This window comes from Aphelocoma coerulescens, assembly GCF_041296385.1.
Source record: "Aphelocoma coerulescens isolate FSJ_1873_10779 chromosome Z unlocalized genomic scaffold, UR_Acoe_1.0 ChrZ, whole genome shotgun sequence".
Classification (NCBI taxonomy): Eukaryota; Metazoa; Chordata; class Aves; order Passeriformes; family Corvidae; genus Aphelocoma; species Aphelocoma coerulescens.
The window spans coordinates 868,048-889,305 of record NW_027184085.1 but is presented as its reverse complement, the minus strand read 5'-3'; the positions used below and the strand labels follow the sequence as shown (position 1 = coordinate 889,305).

The 21,258-nt window shown below is 49.5% G+C and overlaps 1 protein-coding gene across 1 annotated transcript; it reads right to left on the bottom strand.

The window, feature by feature from the left end:
* Nucleotides 1–8,358: 8,358 nt before the first annotated feature.
* On the bottom strand, nt 8,359–21,177 carry FECH (ferrochelatase). The gene is made up of 11 exons (XM_069002017.1): nt 21,111–21,177; nt 19,249–19,354; nt 18,019–18,138; nt 17,517–17,665; nt 14,626–14,760; nt 14,265–14,371; nt 13,458–13,556; nt 13,239–13,346; nt 12,741–12,905; nt 12,297–12,356; nt 8,359–12,025 (listed from the first exon to the last, which is right to left on the bottom strand). Exons 1-11 carry the CDS (start codon nt 21,157–21,159, stop codon nt 11,891–11,893), a joined length of 1,233 nt encoding a protein of 410 aa, XP_068858118.1. The 5' UTR covers nt 21,160–21,177; the 3' UTR covers nt 8,359–11,890.
* Between the last annotated feature and the right edge of the window lie 81 nt (nt 21,178–21,258).

Sequence of the window (21,258 nt, the reverse complement as noted above, 5' to 3'; positions counted from 1 at the left end):
AAAGCTTAAAATAGTTTTATTTTTTTCCAGACACTTGTGGGTTTTAACCCAATATATTATCTATTGATAATGTAATTTATTTGATTTAGTCTTAGGGCAGGTCCTGAGATCTCTGTTCAGTCTGAATCCCATTGTGTTTCGGTTTAGCTTTTGAATTTAGTGGGAGTTTTGCCTGAATGCAGGCAGCAGGGTCAGGCTCTGATGTTAGCTATTTGTATCTATTTAATTCAGCCTTTTGTGAATTCATTTGGGAGTAATTTTGCTTTTTTATCCATAGGAATCTTGTAGCGCATCAGGGATGCAAAGCCTGTTAGTAAATACACTTCAGAGTTGGTATTGCTTTGTAGAGCAGCCAGGTTCTGTCAGACGGGATGAACAACTCATTCCATATAACAGAGGTCTAGTTTTAATTCCTTCTTTTAATTAATTTTGATTGTTTAAATATCAAAGTTTAAATTATTTAAGTTAATTTCTTCCCTCCTGATTAGAAAGCGCAACGTACCTTTATTATGGCACACGAAGCCTTCGTAATATAACTTATTTATTTAACTTATTCATCATCACCCAGGGATGCCCTTGTAGAGTTTTTATTTTTTATTTAGAATTATCTATAAAGCACTACAGCTGATTTCCTCTAAGAACAGCAGAGCGAACTTTGAGGACAAGCAATGAATATTCAACCTAAAACTGTGCGTTCAGAAAAATAGAGGGGGAAAAAAGATACTGGGATACTTTGCCTGAACTTTGTGGCTTCTTAAAACTTAAGCTGGAGGGAAATTAGTCCATGCCAAGAAAAAGAGAGAAACCCTTAAACTAGCTGCTTCCAAGAATGAACTTCTGTGTGTGGAAAAAAAAGAAAAAGGAAAAAAAACAGGAAAAAAATAAAAAAAAAAACAGAAAAAACCTTTCTATTTCTAGTGAGAACCAAAGAGGCTACCTCACTGACTTTTCCATTTGTAATTTTAATCGTGTTGATGATACCAAAGATACCAAAGATTTCTTTCTCTGTGCGGTCTGCATTCTGCTTGTGCTCTCCGATAACTCCCACCGTTCTCTCCTACACCCAGAAATGTCCAGCAGAGCCCAGATTCCCAAAGAAACGCTTCCCTGGAAGCTGCCAGTTCTGGTGACGCCCTTTTCTGTGTTCCTTACTCCTTCCTCCCAGCCAAAACCGTCTGGAGACGTGGAGCCCGTTCCCACTCCAGGTCCCGCTGATGGAGCAGTTGTGTGGACCTGGAGGTGACTCGGGTTTGTCCATCTGCAGATTCCCTGGGGAAAGACTCTGCAGGTGCTGCCTGGGCCTGTGTCGGGTGTGTTTGCAGCAGCAATTAGCATTGCTAATTATTATTATTCTCGTGCTTGAGCAGAGCCCAGGGGCTGGTGTGGGGTTCTCCTGCTCGTGCCCCCCGCACAGGCGGCCTTGCACAGATCCAGGAGCTGCTCCCTCCTCCTCACCTTTTCTTGTTGTTTACAATTACAGTTTTCAGATAAAAATCAATTAATTACTTTTCTCAAGTTAGCAATGAAGTGAGGCTACATTAAGCTCCATTAGCATCACGTTCCTGAGTGATTACTTCCAAGTTGTTTGGCTGTTTGGTTGGGGAATTAGTGGTGCCCTCTGGCACTTGGGTTTTGAGCCTGTTTTATGCTGTTTATAGGACTGAAGCAACACTCTGAGGAGCCGAACCCACCCCTGGGCACTGCTCACTCCTCCAAGCTCCCCTGAGCCCCAGCACAGGCTGGGACAGCTGCTGCAGGGCCCGGGCCTTTCCCTAAGGAATCTGCCTGAGCCATGCCCTTGGATCCACAGAGGTTACCAACAGCTCAACACAAACGCTCCACTTTAATTAAGTGTTGCCTTTTATTTTGTATTTCTTTGGGGGTTTAAGTCTGCGTTGGAAACGGTAGGACTTGACAAGTGTGCTTTTCTCTCTCTCTCTGTGTTCCTTCAATACAAAGCTATAATAATTCTCAGGATGCCTTCTGGGCGGGGGGAGCCGATTGTCCCTGTGCCCTCGGACACAGACAGTCCCCAGAGCTGGCAGGGTCCCCGCGGCCCCCCCGACTCCTGCTTCACTTGCAAAGAGTGACGTTACCACGGGACGAGTGCCTTGCTTGAACCAAAGCAACGATTTTGCCAGTCTAGACCTCTCTGTGCTTTTTTTTATTCTTCCTGTGAATACCTCAGCTTCAACTGGGCCGCCGAATTGTACCTGGTGGGCTTTTGTACTGTGGTGCTTTGCAATGCAGCCCTGCAAAGAACAGACTCCTGATAATACCAAAGGCTCTCCTTCTCTTTCTCCTTCTCCTCCTCCTCTTCCTCCTCCTCCTCCCCCCTCTCCCCGATCTCTCTTTTCTCCATGGTTCCAAAGCTTTATTACGAACTGGGCATGTTGGCAACGCAGACCGTGCAATCCCTTACAGAATTTTCTCAGATATACCTCATAGAGAATAGCTGTTTAGCGTAATGTTATTATAGCGTATGTAATAAATTATTCACTGTTTCTTTTTGGTAACTGTGATTTAAGAGAAAAAAAAAAGAAGCTTTATACGTTTTAGGTTGTGCTTTTGTACTAGACGGAGAAGGTGCGCTTAAAAATGTATGTCAGTATTTCTTCCCGTTGGGTTTTTTTTTGTCATTATGGATCGGGGAGAAGTTGCAGAATGAGCCCAAAGTTTACAGTTTCATATTTTGCTGAAGAAACAATCTGTGTTCATTTGCTCTGTTGGGAAAAAAAAAAAAAAAGAAAAAAAAAGAGAAAAAAAAAGATTATTTTCTACATTTGTGCTACTTGGTCTGAAGAGCTGATTGTCCTGTGTGACGGTGTAGTATTATGATTAGCAACTGCCAATCAGCGCTCCCATGTTTATGCATGAGGCAAACCCTTAGCAGTGTGATGCATCGTGGTTCTTAATGGCAACTTCTTCCTTTGGGTTTGGGACGAGGTCTTTGGGTTGATGGTATTTATTTATGCATGGAGCCTGTTAGCTGTTCGCAGTCGTGGCGCAGTTGTGTTTGCATTTACGCTGGGAAATCACGCCCAGTTTCGCCCCGTGCAGCTCAGCACTGCTCAGGGCAGGTGTCCAGGTCAGCTCTGGTCTGTCCCTGTGTTAAACAGACCCAAATTCAGTTCCAATGAAATTGCCATTTGAGGAGAAGTTTGTCCAACTGGCAGCTTCTCGCCAGCGATTCAATTCGTTCAGTCACATGGCAATACACATCCTGCTTGCTACGGAGCCAACTGTGCGTTTTTTCCTGGGATCAGGAGTTCCTTTGGCTTTATGGCAGGCCCTGGGCACAGCAGGGGACCGGCCGGGGGAGGTGCTCAGGGACCACCCCTCACCTCCCCTGCGCTGCTGCCCGGCCCAGCCATCCCAGCTGTTGTGCCAGCACGGGCAGGACACACGAGCTGGGGTCAGCAGCGCTCTCCCAGCTGTGTCACCTGTCCCGTCGCTGGCCTGGGTGTCCATCTGAGCAGTCCAGCTGTGTCCCGTGCTGCTCCTGCCTGTCGGACAGCCCCGACTCCGGCAGCCCCTTGCCCATCCCCTGCCCCGGCGCCAGGTTTGTTAAGGTGCTTTATCCCCCCTTTGATTTCTCCCTCGTGTCACAAGCCGGATTCACGCTCGAGCCCCAGCTCCCCCAGTTAAGAATGGGTTGTGTTTTCTCTCTGGGTCCAGCTTTGGAGCCCTGATGTCCCCCAGATTCCAGGCCGTACTGGACATAAAGCCAAACCAACTGCTCCGTACCCTTTACTCTGCGTGGAAGAGGTGGCTTGGGGAGGGGGGAGTCGCAGTCTTCTGAGGAGGCCTCTGAGTCCTGTCGGTAGAGTGTTGATATCGTCTGTCATTAAGGGTATATTAGAGATGTGCTTTCATTAGTGCAAGGAGACGTTTTTATTTGGCCTTACTCGGTAGGTTGTGATGATAATGAAAGCTGTGTAATATAGTCGGGGGGTTTTTTTCCTGATTTTTCTGCCAAAGACAGTAACAGATACAAGAACTTTAAATAGGGGTTTTTGTAAGACAGTTGATGATTGTAACAGTGGTTAATCTTCCAGAAAGCTTTCCACGTTCTTCCGCAATAAGCAGAGCCGGGATGTTTCGGCAGAGCCCTGCTGGCAGATGCCACCACTCCTCACCGACACGCAGTTGTTGTAAAACCAGGCGCTGAGTACACCTGCATTCCTCAGTCCAGAGGCAACAAGGGGTATGTGAGGCCATGGCAAGGGCACAGCGGGGCCGGAACGACCTGCTCCAGCTGGCTGGAATTTGCCAAGGTACTTGTATTATGAAATTTAAGGTCTATTTTATTATGTCATTTTATGTCATTTTTTAACTTTGTGGAAGGTGATATGTTGAACTGAGTGTAAGCTGAGTTTTTCAGACAAATAAAGTAGCTAAAGAGTGAATGTTATTTTATCATTAAAGGGTTTTTACTCACTGATTTGTGCCAATAGATGTCCTTTATCTCAATGACAAGTATTACATTGCTTTCAAAGTTTTATTTATAGCTATTGATGTAAAACCCACACACACATATTATTTGCCAAAGTTCAATAAAGGAGGAAAACAATGCTTTTGCTTCCTTGTGCAATCAAAAGTTCTTGGTTTTTTCCCTGGGTTTTTTCCACCACGGCCCAATCCCACACCAAGGGGGGGAGTGGAGCCAAGCAGGGGCTCGGGCTGCTACAGCTCTCTCAGGGATAGGGAGGGGTGAGGAGAGCTGAGCACAGCCAGACTAATGCAGGACCCAGTGTAGGACCACGTCCCAAAAATGCTACCTGGGACTGAGGGCCTGGCCAAGTGTGAGCAAAAAGTACTTGGAAAAAGATCTGGCACCTTCTCCCATGAGCACAGCTCGTGTAGCTGTGATATTAAAGGATAAGATAAATCACTTCCTATTTATGTAAGTCATAGAATTACATGATGCAATGTAATTACCATAAAATTATAAAATTATGTAATTAATTGCACTTTCATTCCCTGAAGCAGCTCTACGGGAGGAGGCAGGAGGTTCCTGGAGCTGAAATTCGATGGCAAGGAGGATGTAGCAGGTTTGCCTTCATTCATTCATTCATTTAGTCAGTTACCTAGCTGTGGGCAAGTCTTGTTTGTTTTGTCTCTGTGAAAAAAACCAAAACAAAGTGCACAAGAAAAGCACTTTCCTGTGTTTCTCTCTTAAAAAACCAAACAAAACCAGCCCTTTCCTGCCCTCTCTCCAGCTGCCATCCCTCTCTGCCCAGCTGGAGCAGGGTCAGCCTGGGGAGGGCACGGGAGGACCTCAGAGCCCCAAGCAGCACCATGTCCCAGCCCCAGAACAGTAACAAGGCACTGTGGGGTTTATTGTCTGGGATCTAACCTTGGCTCCAATGCCTAACCTTGGGGTTAATAAGCTCACTGAAAAATTTGTTTTCATGCTCATTCTCTTCGTGTCCCTCTCTTGACACTGAGCCAGATTCTGCCATTAATTAAATTTACGCTGCTTCATTTCACTTTGCTGAGTGGCCACGGGTGCAGATAAAGGCAGAGCTGCCTCCTCAGCACTGTGTCACAGAGCCCAGAACATGGCTCTTCCGGCCTCCTTTCCTTCTCCCCTGGCTGGGGTGTGCAGGGGGCTCCCGGGGAACAGGAGGGGGGCCCTGAGCCCTCCGTGCCCCGCAAGCAGCCCCTGGGCATGGGGCTGAGCCAGAGCAAACAGGCTGGGTGAGGCTCCCATGCAGGGAGGTGGTGAGGACCACAGGAGCCAGTGCCACCAGGATGGCTGCTGAGCACAGGAAGGGTAAAAACACTCGAACAGCAAAGAGGCAAAAGCGATGACACCGAGACTAATGCAGCCGCGGCAGGTCATTTCCATCTCACTTGCAGGATTGTTCCCCCGGGAATGCATTTTCCAGGCACTTAGCAGTGGGCACAGCTGGAAGAAGGAAATGGGACCATTTCATTAAGCTGCCAAAAAAGCTGAAGGATGAGCTGGGTGTGTGGCAGGATTGCAGCTGGGCTGGGATGCTGTATCAGCATCAGCTTTTCCCAATGCTAGGCCATGCCCCCTGCGCTCAGGTCCAGGGCCAACTCTGTACCCATGGAGCTCACTCCTGTGAATTCCACTCAACTCACTGTTCCCCAACCCTGCCAAGAATCACAATTATTCCAGGTTAAAATGCTATAAAACCCCCTCAGTTTTGTCAGCAATGATAAAAAAACGAAGCACCACAACAGCCCTTCCATCCCAGGGATGCAGGGACAGCCTGCGGCAGCCAGGCTGGATGGTGTCCCTGCTCCCCGGAGGGAGCACTCACCCTCAGAGCAGCCCAGCCCGAAGGAGCAGATGCCACACTCCCATCCTCCTCCTCCTGCTCCTCAGGCAGTGCTGGGAACGGCAGTGCATCCGTCAGGATGAACTTGACAGTAATGATGTGCCGTGTGGGACCCGCAGCGATCACGGCGCGGGTCCCTCCTGACTGCAGACGAAGTGCTGGCAGCTCTTCTGATCCAGACACTCCGCACCACTTGAAACCCCTACGGGAACTCCCTCAGGAAACAGCCTGGGATGCAGCCTGCAGGGAAAGCTGCACACCAACAGCAAGTCAGGGTGAGGGAGGTGGGTTTCTTTTGGAGGAAAACAGCAGGAGCTTTTGCAGTGCCACTGATTTTCAGCATGTGTGGGATGGAGGTGCTGAAGGAGAACAACCAGGAGGAAAGAGCCTTGGGCTAGGCAGTGTGGCAGGACACCACGGTGGGATCGTCAGGTGGGAACAGCCGTCACCAATGCCCCCACACAGAGAAAAGCCACGGCCGGCTCTGCCAGCCACAAGCTGCACCCACTGGAAGCTGCCTTCAGTCTCTGCACACAGCAAACCTCCAGGAGTGACTCCAGGGTCCAGCTCCAAAAGGGATAATGGCAGGAAGCCATAAGATATTAAACCAGCAGATTAAAACAAACAAGACCACTTTGGGTCATGTTACACATCCCTCCCCTCCCGCCTGACAGCACAAGAAATCCAAGGCAGTAAAAGACAACCGTAGCCCATAATGGCCCAATAACTCCAGGATAAAAGCGCTGGGGGATTTGGCTGTGAGGAGCCGGGCCAGGGCACGGAGCCCCCCCCCCGGACCCGCTCCGAGCATTATCCCTTAAGTGCTCGTTTAAGCTTCCTTGGAAGTGCTGCCTGCTCGCTGGAGAAACACAATTAGGCCTCGATTGCGGGTGATGTTCACACGTTATGGATCATCCTTAAAAATGACAGGAGAAGAATGGAGTGCTCTGGATTCCCCCTGACAGCTCCCTCTCCATCATTCTGGGAACTGCCAGGCTTCAGTTCCACAGTCCCTTTCCCTGCCCCGTGAGCAGTGGGATCACAGGCAACACCTCTAGTGACTCACAGAATCCCAGACTGCTTTGGGTTGGAAGGCAGGGACACCTTCCACTAGACCAGTGCTCCAAGCCTGGTCCTGAACAGCTCCAGTGATGGGAAGGAGCACTTCCTCCCCACTTTGTGGCCTTGGGCTCTGTTGGCCTTTGGGGCTCAGATGTCACTGGGCAGCCGCTCCTGGAGCAACCTCTGAGCCCAGACGATCAAAGGCTGCACGTCTCGGAGCTGATCCCTCTCTGGACAGATAATCCATCTCTGTGCAGTCGTGGAAAGGATGCCCATCAGCCAGGCCAATGGACTCAAATTAAATAACCTTTTCCTGGCACTTACTGCTGAGCACAAATTTAGCAGGAAAATAGAAGGCAGGTTTTAGACCTGGTCCAAATTTGCAAATCCCCGTGCTCTACAGGCAGGAGCAGAACCTGCTCCTGAGGGCTTGAAATTGCTGATTTACAAATAAATCCCTTGCGCTTGCCCAGGTTGTGCTGCTGGAGACAAGTACTTCTAGACGGGATGAGAGAAACACGGCCAAGCAGGAAAGCAGGTGGAGAGTGAGCCCTTTGGAAAGAAGGAGGAAGGAAAAGTGCTTCCACAATGTTAGACACGGTTTTGGATTCAAATATGACATTGCTAAAGTTCTGCCACACTCACACAGCCAAATCCCCACTCGACAGTAAACCAGCAGAGCTTGGCCTGAGATTGCACAGGAAAAGAACTATCACTGCTCTCCTCCATTTTTCCCACCTTCCATTGTGTTGGTTTTGCATCTTGCTCTCTCCCCTGTCACAACCCAGTCACAAGAGCTCACTAATGGATCAGCTTAAGTATCCAACAGCTCCAATCCCTGCTCTAGAAAATAATCAATCAAGCACTTAATTAGTAAGATCAGGAAGGAGCTGCCCAGAGACTGCTAACAGGGAACAGAATAAAATATCCATCACAGGTGGGATCCCAAACCAGGGCAAATACCTGATTCACCATCTTCTCCAGCCTTTTTAGGGGGTGTAACTCACCTCAGCCTGACACCAGAGGTGCAGAGAACACCAAACACCAGCATAAAGGGCTCTTACAAAGACACACAGCTCCATTATTTCTTAAAAAAACCTTTAATTGGAATTCCATCCTTATGGCAAATGACACACAGTAGGATTATCCAAATTCGCTGTGTTACATCAAATGGAAGTCCTTGGTCAATCTGAAATGCATACATTGGGCTAAAAGCAAGGATCTGTACACATCTGGCATTGACAACATCAAAGGAGCTGCTCTCTCTTGCAGCTTACACTTCATGGTGATCTCTGTGCATGGTGGAAAGGGAGAATTCACTGAACTTTTAGGTATTCCTAGGGAAACCCTAGCCCCACTGAACTCAGCTGTGCCATCCTCCTCTCCAGGGGATGGCAGGAGGCCAGCTCTGACACCATCCATTCACCTTTTGGTGTCACAGCACCTTTTGGAAGCTTCCACCTTATCTGAAATGCAGCCAGGACCAAGGGACAGGTTAGAAAGAAACTCAAAAGAGAAAAAATTCACTCAATAATGAAAAAATAAGCCAAACCGCAGAGTGTAAAAGCAGGAAAACAACCTCACCCCACTACTTCCCATTTCTTCCCTCAGGACACCACGGGCTGTTCCTAACTCCTCAATTTCCAGTCAATATCCTGAAGCCAGAGCTCCCCAGTGCTGGCAGCTCTGGTGGGCAGATCCCCTGCCCAGCTCACTCCTGCACTTAGGTGCCACCCCAGCTGGGGCAGGAGGACAGTGACCCCCTGCCATCCCCAAAGCCCCCCACAGCTCCAGCCCAGCCTGAGGACTCGGCTCTCACCAAGGAAACCTTGGGATGCAGCGCTGCCTCACATCCCACAGGCTGGCTTCCCACTGCCTGTTCTTGTCAGGGATATGTGCATGAGCAACACTTGTGACTGAAGTGCTGCAAGAGGAGTGTCACTGATAAGAACAACCCAGCTGGATTGCTGTCCAGGGACCAGAGCCTCCCAGATTCGGGCACACCAGGCCCAGAGCCAGTAGCACCAGAGGTTTCCAGCCCACCAGAGGGGCACTCGGAACAGCTATGGGGCAGAGGAGCTGCAAACTCAGCAGGACATGGCACTGAGGAGGGCTCAGGAAGGCACATGCACCATGGGATTCATCTCTCCTCAGGGCAGACACTCACCCAACCCGCTGGGCATTGGCTTGAGAGATGAGGAACTCCTCAGAAACCTCTATGAAAATACCCTTTGACAGCAACCAGTACCACCAGCTCCGTGAGACAGGCCCCATCTGCTAAAAGCTGGAAAATTAAGTGATTTCTACATGATGGTCTAATAGCAGCAACAAAGTAATTATCCCACTTGTGGTTAGAACACTCAAAAGTGAATTTTAAGTACCTTTTATTACTGGGGACAAACGTAATGCCTCAGAATCAGTGCCAGCTAGGATTTTCAGGACTCTCTCCAGTATGAAAATGAAAAGCCATCTGTATTTATAATACCACAAAGTTCATAGGAAATTAACCTCTGCTTTCCACACTTTGTCAATGGGGTGGTCACAGCCTGGACCACCTGAAGGTCAGCTGTGAGGGAACAGGAGTGAGTCGGAAGATTTGACAGACCAGATTGTTTTCCACTGACCTCAAAGTGTCACGCAGAGAAGTGGAACAAAGTTCTTTGTCCAACAAGAGACGTAAGGCCGGTGTTCCCAGACATACTGGACTTTTGTGCTCCTTTCTGCTGCCAAGGCAGCGAGCAGATCAAGGGGAGGGAGAAGAGGGAGAAGAGAATCTTCTGGCTCCCTGCCACTGAAACAGGCACAGGCATGAAGGGTCAAGGAAGACTTCTTTCTGCGAGGGACAGGGTGTTGCAGGAGGTTCTGGCACTGAAGGAATCTCAGTCTGTCTCACCCTGGGAAGCAGGTATGGCAGTGGAGCAAGCAACTCTCCAGAGGTATTAGGGATTTACACCACCCCACAGGTGCTCAACACAGCATCCATCCATTCCTTTGGTACCCCACCTTTACTTCTTCCAACAAAACAGAACAAGACAAACCCCTTATATGCCACAAGAGGCCTTTTCTCTCTTTAAACACCCTGTTCTCAAAAGACCAGAGGTCCAAACTACTCATGCCTCATGGTTACCTGAGCAGATCAACCTGGCTGAGCAGCGTGGCATCTGCTTTCCAGACACCAGCAATTCCCAGGAACCAGCTGGCAGTGCCCAGGTCCTGGTGTTTCAGTGCTAAAGACATCAAGTAAACGTGTGCCCCCAAGGAGGTGCCAGCTGGGCCGCCACACGGACGGCTCAGTGCCACGGGACACGGTCACAGCTCTGCTCCCGCCCCGGTGGCAGGAGGGGCCCCTGTGCCTCCCGGGGGGACACTCAGTGCCAGGGCCCTGCCCAGCTCGGCTCTGCTGTGGGCTGGCAGCCTTTCAGGAGAGCCCCAGCACGGGGCTGCCTGTTCTCAGGCATCTGCAATATGAAACTGTAAATTACTCCTGGCTGATCATCTCCATTTAAATAACAGCAATTAAGCCATATCAATCCTACCTATGGCACTCCAGAGGTATCCCACAAAAACACAGTACTGTGGCACAGTAGAAAGCACAGAGTGGATCTATAAACCTCCTGGAGAACAAGCCTGACTTTCTAAATTTACTTCACCAAACAGAGAAAGCCCTTTGTAATAAAAATAATAATAATTTTAAAAGCCATTCTGCTTAACAGATAAGCCAACATGTTTCCACACATGCTCCTGCTAGGCTTGAAACACACAGTTTCAAAGGAGCAAATTCTCCAGTATCACCTAAGCAGGCTAATTCCTTTCAATTTATGCTCTTCAAATGCTTTCCTGCAGATAATGAAAATGTTTTTTCTAAAAAATGTAAACAAGTTTTGTGCGTTCTACTATCCCAGCTGAGCTTTCACTGGAAGTTTCCGGCAGGAGAAAACCAAAACAAAACAAAGCCTTATCTTTATGTTCTAAAAAAAAAAAAAAAAATATATATATATATATGTATACACACGTTATTAAAAAGCATAAGAAGCCACTTGATCTCCAAAGTCTCCAAAGCCAGCTGCAAAGTCCCTCTCAGAACAGACAACAGACTGTGCTGGTCAGACTGCACCTTAAGCAAAACCAAAATAATTGTACCTTTGACTTGGCAAGTTAATGCACTCATGACCACCCTGCATACAAATAAATCCCTGCATAGAAATAGAAGCTAATTGTAAAAAAGCTGTGTAAGTTTTTCAGTGCGCACTGCCGGGCTCACGCCAAGTCCGATCGGGGTCGGATGACACGAGATCTCCTCACGCCTGACAGCATAAACGCCCTCATTTCCCTACTTCCTACAACTCTTCTCAAACAAAGAAAACATAAGAAAAACTAAACCAAAGTCAAGTTCTCTGTGCTGTTGCAGGAGATGACAGCACTGAGAGCACCAGCCTGTGGGTGTGCGCCGGGAAGGCTGGTCCGGGGCAGTGTCCCTCCGCGGGCGGCTCCGTGGGATGCAGGCGGCTGCGGGCTCACAGGGGCTGGCTGGTGAAGAACGCCTTGGTCTCCCTGCACACGGGGTTGACGCAGAGCGGGCAGCACAGGGTCAGCTGGCGGGAGCACACCTCGTTGGACTGCAGGTGGGAGCACACCAGGTCTGCCAGGGCCTGCAGGGCGGGTGGCAATGGTCAGAGGGAGCAAATCCAGCTGTGCAAACCCCCCGCCCTAGCCCGGGCACGGGGCTGCTGAGCCTGTGCCCCCTTCTGACAAAAACACACCAACTGCGGTACAGGAAACCCCTCTGCGCTAGACAGATTAGGTACATGGGGCTCCATTTCTGCTCTTAAACTCAAAATACGTTAAAACTACCTGAAAACATCCATGCTCAGCAGGAAACACAACTGCAAACCTTTACAGCCACTGCAACATAGCAGATACCTTGGAGAAGAGTGGATTTCCATTGAGAGACTCTGCTCTTCTGATGTTTTCTACTCCACACTGAATCAAAAGTAAGGAGGAAAAAGGTAGATCTGTTAAATCTGCTAGATCCTTCACTGGGTAGCCTTCAAAATCTTCCTACTTCATTCAGAAGTTGCCCCAAAATGACAGGATTAAATGCAGTATCATGGTTTTTAGTATAGCAAAAATTACTATGGGGCAACACTTCATTTTGCTGCCAAAAATCATTCTTTTTCAGCAATAATGGTCTTTATACCAGAAAGACAAACTTGCACCTGTATTGTGGTTAAGCCAATTTTTGATTTACAGGAAAATAAAGCTCATCCCAAATCATATTGCAAGAAGCAACTACAAATTGCACCCCAGGAGAAATAATTTCAGAGCAGCACTACCCAAACAAGAACAAACCCACAGAGCATTCACCTCGTTGGCTAAAACCTGGGCATACTCGATATCCAGCTCATACAGCGTTTCAATGTGGTCACTTGTAAATGCTATTGGGACCAACAACATGTTCTTCTTTCCTCGCTGGCACAGTCCTTTAATGGTCTCATCTGTCTGCGGACCAAGCCAAGGCATTGGTCCAACCTGGAATTAAAAAGGGGAAATAAAGGAAAAACACTCATTAAATCATTCTTACAAAGAACACCCACATTTCCTTAGGCAGGATGACACAGACCAGATTATGGATGGGATGGAAACAGCTATTTGTATTTCCCTGCTTTTGGTTGTACTTCTCACTTTCTCCATTAATTGTTTAATGAAGACACACTTCCCACCATTACACCTCAAAGGAACAGAACCTGGGCCAGCCTGAGCAAGACTGATTAAAATAACTGAAAATGCAAATAAAGGAGTATTTTTTTCAGTTCAGTAAAACCCTGCACAGGGTTTACCTGCTCAGCTTCCCTGAGCACGTACCTTGGACTGCCACACAAGCCTGTAAGGGTTGGAGTAGTTGAGCTTCTCCATGACTCTCTGGACAGTAGCTCCCACTTCTTGAGGATACGGATCGCCGCGGTTCACCACCTGCACCACGAACACACCGCACCTCTGTCATCCAGTGAGCACTCTGGGGAAGGACCAGATTTGCCTGGCACTTCCACAGCTGTCCCCACACCCCTCCCTGAGGTAACTCACAGACATGGGCAGCGAGTGGGCTGAGAAGAGGATGACCACATCTTTCCTTTTGTCTGGTGGGAACAGGTTCAGTTCCTTCTGGATGTGATCAGCAAAGCACTGCTCAGAGAAACAGAAACAAAGACCTGAGTCAGGAACACTGGGAGGCATTCCTGCTCTTAGTGATCCAGACAGGCAGCTCCCATGTTTCTTGTCGCCTTAAGAACTCCCAAATTCCCTTCATTGTGCACAACACTCAGGCAGTGTGTCCAGGGAATGTCACCTAGCACAGGCAGTTCCACCTTGCCTGCCTTCAGTGTTTTTTTCATCTGCTCAGCACACCACAGAAACTGCAAACCCACACAAAAGGAGAAGCTCCCTGATAAAGACCAAAGGGCCATTTTCTCTGAAAAGAAAGCAGCAAGGCTTCCCCTCATTGCTCCTGCCACAGCCAGGAATTACTCTTTGCTGCCGGAGGGGAATTGACAAACCAATACAATCTCTGTGTGCGCTGATCACAGACCTGCTCTGAGCAGGAATTTGGACTAATGGCCTGTAGAGGTTCCTTTCAGCCACCACCATTAGGGTAACATCACTCAGCTTTTAAAACAGGATGTGCACAGTGGTCACTTTCACACCTTATCTTGCCAAAGCATCTGGCATGAAATAACCTCCTTCTCCTGTAATTTTAGACATGGTAGACAAGACTCATTTCATCGCACAACTAAAATGCACCCTCAGATTGAAGCCTTCCTGTTATCCTTCCTCAGTATTTTTTTCTATATTTTAAAAGAAAATATATAAACCTCAAAGGCTTCAGATCCACACCTGAATGAGAAGGGGATGTGTGGGCCATCGGTCAATTATGCTCCACTTCATCTTTGGCTTCTCTCCTTTCTCGTTATAGTAGCGATAAATGGCATTTAAACTGCTTCCTGAAACAGAATTGACAACACAAGTTCAGCCAGGCCATCAGCAACCTGTCAGATTGAAACAGCCTTGCAGCAAGCTATTATCATATTTTAAATGCTACATAATTAAAATGCAATTGTAAATCAGAGCTGAGAGTCTCCAATGGGAACAATTATATCCAAGCTCATACAATGCACCAGTCTGATCAAAGTTCAGATGATTTATCCACGTTCACAGCCACGTGCCTACAGCACCCCTGCTCTGCTCGGGGGCTCACCTGTGGTGGAGCAGCTGTACTGGGGGTACTGGGTGAAGGCAACAGCCCTCTCAATGCCATCCTTCTCCATCTCCTCAATGGCCTCCTCAGTCAGGGGATGCACGTACCGGAAGCCGATGTAGTACTTGTGAGGCGCTGCCAGCCCGAGCACAGGAAGAGAAAGTGCAGGAAAAGGTGAGAACTCACAGTAACACATCATTAATATTTCAAATAGACAAGAACAGGCGGGCTGAAACTGCTGAAGTAAACTTGTTGATAATTTTCTGGCTACTTTTCTAAAGCACTGTCATATAAACCCTTTCTTTGGCCAAGCAATTTTCTGGTACCTCACTTGGCTGTGATTAGAATTTAAAGGTGATTTATATCATGGTTTGCTTCTACAGGAACATCACTTGCCTGCTTCTTCTGCATTTAGCAGTGGCATGGTTCCCAGCCTGGACAGAGCCCTCATGTCTCACCGGGCAAGTCCTGATTTTAATGATGTAATGATAAAAAAGTGTCACTACAAAAAGCTAAATGAACACCTCAATGTCCTCACAGTCCTCGGCTCCAGCTGCCTTCCCTGCCCAGCACGCCTGCTCCCATGGCACCAAAACCCCAAGGACCAGCACTATTGTCTGGGGCAGCAGAGCAGTGAATCAGGGATAAGTGCTCTCCCATTCTAATTTTGGAAGGGTTTTATAAAAAGCTTCATGGCTTTAACACCTAATTTTGGAGGCAATATGATTCTCCCCAAAGACATCTTAGGTTTCTCCATTTTCTGTCTCTAATCTTTTGGGTGTCAGCTTTGGGAGCATGGCTTGGTTAGGGGACGGGGGGCAGGCAGGGGAGGTTTGCTGTTTTGTTTTTTTAAGTGGAGGACAGAGGTTCTTAGGAGAACAAAAGCAAAGTTTCTTTTTCAGGGTTTCCGGGTCAGTGGCTCTGAAATAACGTTTAGCAGGTTTCTGAAGGAAGCAGATGTCCCGTGCTTGGGCTCCACTCCATACATTTATGCAGGATTCAGAAAACAGGTTTAGACAGCCCCAGTTCTCTGCAGGAGGCATGAGAGCTCCCAGCTGGGAGCAGCAGCAAATAATGACCCAACTTCGGGAGCCCTTGAGCCAGTAACCTCATTAACATCTTTGAATGGCACTGAAGACAAAAGTCTGACTAACCACAGCAGGGACTGTAGGAGTTTAACCTGGGAAAGGACATTCTGGGACAAAACATGGCCAACCTGGAAGCAATACCCTCACAGTGTCAGGTTTTGTTCAGAACCATGGGCAGCAAAAGGGAGATGCTGGTGTCTGTATACAGACAACTTAAATAAGAGTGACAGCCTGTCAATTTTGGCTTGGATAGTTAGTTCCCCTCCTAGGAGCTGGTACAGTGCTGTGTCTGGATTTAGGAGGAGAGCAGTGTTGCTGACACACTGAGGTTTCAGTTGCTGCCCAGACCAGATCAAGGCAAAATGACCCTGAAAGTATTTCTTTTTTGCCACGTTTCACATGGTACCAGCACCTCCTGCCAGTTACTCACTTGGGATGCTGAAGGAAGTGGCTGGCAGTGCTCAGCACATTCTATTGTTAAACTGCAGCTGCTGTCAAGTAAAAAAGGAGTCTCCACAGGACTTATCAGGTGGGAGAGGTGCCCAGAGAAGGGTGTGACTGCACAGAGAGTGGTCACCAAACAAAAGCAAGTGGGAGTGGGACACTGGGAAAAGCAGATAAACCTTCCAAGCTTTATCTGCAGAACCTGCTTACAAGCCTGACCCTTCAGGGGCTCCTGCTCCAAGATCACTCCTGCTTTGGATGACACAGCAGGCCTCAGGCTCCGAGTGTACTTGCAGGGACTGTACTTTGAGGGACAGCTCGAACTAATCTAGGGAGTCACATCTGTGGAGAAGGGTTTGAACATCACCTGAATGAAGGCACCAGTGACACACTGCATTCTGAATGGATGAAATAAATTTGGTTCTAGCCTTCCAAGAATGTTGCTTTTCACCTTCCAGACCCTTTTAGCAGTCCTTTTCCTCTAGCCCTTTTCTAGCCAAGCCTGAGGCAGGTGCCACAAAAAGCTACAAAATAGCCCTCTGTGAAAGGACATTCCCAGAAGCATCTGCACCCATTTCCCATCACACTCAGGCTACCGGGCAGAGTGGCACAGGCTATCCCATACCAGTCAGCACTCCTTGCTGGGAGAGAGTGAGGTTCAGAGGGATTCTGTGATCCAGAGAGAGGGGAGGGAGGCTGTATTCATGTTTGAAGTTTTCTTATCATGAAGGACTAGCAAAGAGAGCATCTCCTTCCACCTCAGCCAAACTGTCCAGCCTTATCTCCTGCTGTGTCCCCGGGTGAGGCTCGCTGCTATCACTCAGCCACGCCCTGCAGTGCTCATCTACAAAGCCTTGTCTTTTCTCCAACTGTCCTCCTTTCAGCCCTGAAACAGCTGCTGAGAACGACACTCTGAACCCCTCCTGCCACACCTGCCTTACTTGTTCACATGAAATACATTCCCCTTTTTTCCCATCTAAGCCTCAACCACTTGTCTTCAGTGCAGGCTTCCTCAGGCTCAAGCAGGGCTTAAAGGGCAGGTGTGGCTTTGCAGTGCCACACACTAAGGGAGACTCCTGGCACCTGCCTTTGGACACCTGAAAATAACACACTTTGTCTATCACAGTCATCTTCCCATGAGCACAGGAGAGACAGAGAGGTGACTCCCTGAGCCCAGCCCTCGATAACGACCTTACAGTGAATGGAATCCCTCCTGCACTGTCTTTGCCATGACCTCCCAGCAGGGCTGAGATCCACACCACCCCACAATGAAAACCAAGAAGCCAAAGCTGCTTTGCAAGCAAACAGTTCCAGGACAGAGAGCAAAGGCAGCCCGTAGGAGGCTGAGCAGAGCAGTACCGGTGCGAGGAGACATGCTGTCCAGCAGCTTCACCATGCCCTCTCCCTGCACCGCTGTCCACTTCTTGATGGGGGAGCCCCCGCCGATCCTGCTGTACTGCTCCTGGATTTTCGGGGTGCGGCGCTTGGCAATGAGCGGTGCTAATTGACTGGAGCATTCAAGAGGGACGTGTTAATAGCACAACCCAAACCACCAGCCCCTCCCCAGAGCTCTGCTGCAGCAGGTTTTCTGCAGGAATCTCCACAAATTACAGCAAAGCAGCATGGTTTGTTTGATGTTATATTCTACCACCCTGCCCACACCTCAATCTGCAATTAGAAGAGAACAACCATGGCAAACATACTTCCAGAGCGTTCTAGCACTGCCTCTTGCACTGACTGCTCCCAAGATGAAGTAGTCTTAGGGAATGCTGCTCTCTACAGAAGGTAAATATCAGAGCCTACAGCTCAGACAGCAACACCCAACACCGCCTGTACCACAGGAGATCCCAGTGCTCCTCACTTTTGAGCCGGAAGGGTCATTAGATCTCTGTCCAGGAAGAGACGCAGTAAGAAATCGTGGACGTCATCCAGCCGCTCCGGGCCTCCCATGTTCAACATCAAGATTCCGGTTTTAGGTTTCCTGTGGAATCAAGAGAGATTTCAAATCCACGGACCTACTGCTTTTATTTTTATTATTATGACAAAACAACCAGTTTATCCTCCCTGCATTTGCCTTTTGCAAAGGCAGCTGCTATTCAGAGGCTCCGCCTGCTTATGTAAACGCTTGGGCTACGAACAGGAATAGACAGACACAAGTATCTACACAGTCTTTGCTTTTTTAAAAAGTAACCACTTTGTAACACAGACTTTAGCAGGAAACACGCTAAGAAAGCTGTCTTGCAGCTGCAGGCTCTAAGGGAGGTTATAAAACAGGGTCTCAGCTGTGGATTCCAACCAAACCAAGCAGCAGCTTCCCTGGATAACAGATGAGCCAGTCACACAAGTCTTTGTCTTCATTACTGTGGGGACACATCTCATCTCCTGCAGCAGTGACAGCAGCAAGAAGCCTTTCTACACATAAATTCATTGCAGGGCCAGTTATGTTTGGGTTGGGTTTTTCCACAATGGCTTTTCTATCCAGGTGCAGGTCTGGCACACTGTTGTAAGGATGACGTCCCACATGGCACAGCAGCACAGATGGTGGTATCAGCATTTACAGAATGGCTGCTGATCACAACTCTCACCCAATTTCCCCATGGAATTTTTTCCCCTGCCCAAGGGAGCCCACAGACCAGGATCTCTCACTTCCCAAGCAGATGGTTTAAGTTGCATAGGGAGCTTTGCCCTCCTCTCATTAAAGCCAAAGTCTCACAACAGGGCACTGAGAGGAGCCCAGGCCTGCCCCCATGTTTCAGGGCCTCAGCTTCTAGTCCCTTTCTGCTGGAGTGTTTATAGAAGGTTGCTGAATAAAACCCAGGAAGCAAGAACCAGAACTTCGAATAATAATGATAATGAATGTCCTTCCATTGCTCCTACACTGCCTCAGGCCTCACATGGGCCCCGGGCTCACCGAGCTCTGCAGGAACAAGGCTGTCCTTGCCCTGCAGAACGGAGAACACAGGGCTGGGTGAGTGCAGCCAGGCAGATAAACAATCACACACGCACAAAGCAGACCAAGCCCCGTGGCTGCCCTGCTTCTATCAGGAAGAGGCAGCGGGCACAGAGCCCCCGCCCTGCCCCGCACACCTACCGCTCCTGGGGCTGGATCTGGGGCTTGGTGCTCTCCGTCACCACGGCGGCCGTGGCCTGGCCTCTCCATCGCACTGGCACCCGCAGCTGGCTGCAGCTCCTCAGCACTGCGGAGAGATAACAGCACTGATAACCTGGCCGAGGGGCCCCTCGACAGCACAGCACTAATCCCTCCACAGCCACACAAACCCACTCACAGCACTGCGAGCTCAGCATTTTCTCACTCAAGCTCCAGGTCCTGAAATCAAAGAAAGTCAGGAAATCGCAAGCTTCTGCCTTCCTTTGAGCACTTGTTATACTTACAGCTCTGCAGATATCAGGCAGCAACCAAAAAGCGAACCAAAGCCTCGCTAATCTGTGAGTTCCAATCATAACTCCAAAATAACTGGTGACAACAGAGCAGAAACAAGGGGCTGACACTGAGGAATAAGCATCAGACTGTGTAACTCCTCGTGAGTCAGACACACCTGGGCACACCCCAGACACAACAGCACAGAGTTCCTCAGCAGCCGACCCACCCTCTGGGAAGAGCATCTTACAGCTCACAGTTCTCTAATAACCTCCTGAACAGATGCTGAACGGACTCAAAACCTGCTGAAATCAATGGCAACAAAGCGCATCCTGCAAATCCAGCCTCTTACTCGGGATTACGAGTACATAGATGTGGATGCCTGCATCTGCACTTATACAAAAAGCTGCAAACTAAAGAACTTCAAGCATCGCTGATGCCTGAAAGAGTCTTTTCAAATATTATTTTTTACTTCCAGTTCTTAGTTTTACTTTCTGAAGTGCTGACACTATGTGCTAATTATAGAGAACAATAAGTTCAGAAGTTTCAATGGCTGCATTGATAATTCTGCACTGTAACAATGCATTTGTTCTTGCCCCGGAGGGGGCTCGGGCACTGCCCAGGCTCCCCAGGGAATAGGCACAGCCCGAGCTCCGGGAGCATTTGGACAACGCTCTCAGGCACAGGGTGGGATTGTTGGGGTGTCCCGTGCAGGGCCAGGAGCTGAAGCAATGACCAGGAGTCCAACCCAGGACATTCTGCAATTGACTAATTTAAGGTGAGGTTTATGCACGTTTCCATCTGCATCATGAAGGACATAGTGCAGAACGGGATGTGCAATGAGGATGATCCCAGCTTGATGGAACATTAGTAAAAGTGTTCTTTCGTATGTTTCAGAAGCGGCATTACGATATTAAACTCTAGAGCGAAAACCGGGGTGGGTAAGCACACAGGTGCCTCTCGGTAGGGACACGATGTGAGCGCTGCAGGGGTGAGCAGCGGGAGGACGGCGGTGACCCTGCCCTGCGCCCAGGGCTCACACCTCCCTCCCACCGCACCTGCAGCGAACTGCGACACAGGCAGCATTTTCACACAAACGCTTTCAAACGGGAGAGCGGCTCGTTTCAAACTGGATTCCACAGAGGGTAAAATATATCACAATATAGAAAATCAACGAGAAGCTGAGCCTGACAGGAGCAAGGGGCACGTTTGCCTCGGGTGGAGAGACCCTGAGCATCGCAGCCCGCGGCTGAGGAGACCCCGCGCGCGGCTGAGGAGACCCCGCGGCGCACTGAGCGGGAAACCGCCATTAACCTGCCCAGCCCTCCCGCACTGCCCGGTAAGCCAGCCGGCCGCACGGCCCCGGGGCGCCCGCCGCAGCAGCCCCGCCGGCCCAAACGCGGGTCAGCGTTACGAAAGGCGCCTCTCGGGCGTTGTGTAACGCGGTGCCGGCGATGCCGGCGGCGCCGCCGCGCTCCCACCCGCGCAGCGCCCGCGGTGTCCGGGCAGCCCTCAGGCCGCCCGCCGCCCCTGGCCCCCCGTTCCCGCCATCGCGGCGGCGCCCCCACACTCACAGTGACGCCCGGCAGCGGCGGCAGCGGCGGCCATCTTGGCCGCCCACATTCCCTCAGACAGCCGCGCCACCGCCCCTCGCGTTACACCGCCCCCGGCACCGCCCCGGCACCGCCCCGGCACCGCCCCGGCACCGCCCCGGCACCCGAC

What these genes read in the sequence shown, in the direction of transcription:
- FECH (XM_069002017.1), bottom strand. Translation starts at nt 21,159, where the DNA reads ATGTGGGCGGCCAAGATGGCCGCCGCTGCCGCCGCTGCCGGGCGTCAC. An exon ending in ATGACCCTTCCGGCTCAAAA is followed by an intron (nt 17,666 to 18,018) that starts GTGAGGAGCACT and finishes TGAATGCTCCAG; the next exon opens with TCAATTAGCACCGCTCATTG. An exon ending in CACATCCCCTTCTCATTCAG is followed by an intron (nt 13,557 to 14,264) that starts GTGTGGATCTGA and finishes TTCTCTGAGCAG; the next exon opens with TGCTTTGCTGATCACATCCA.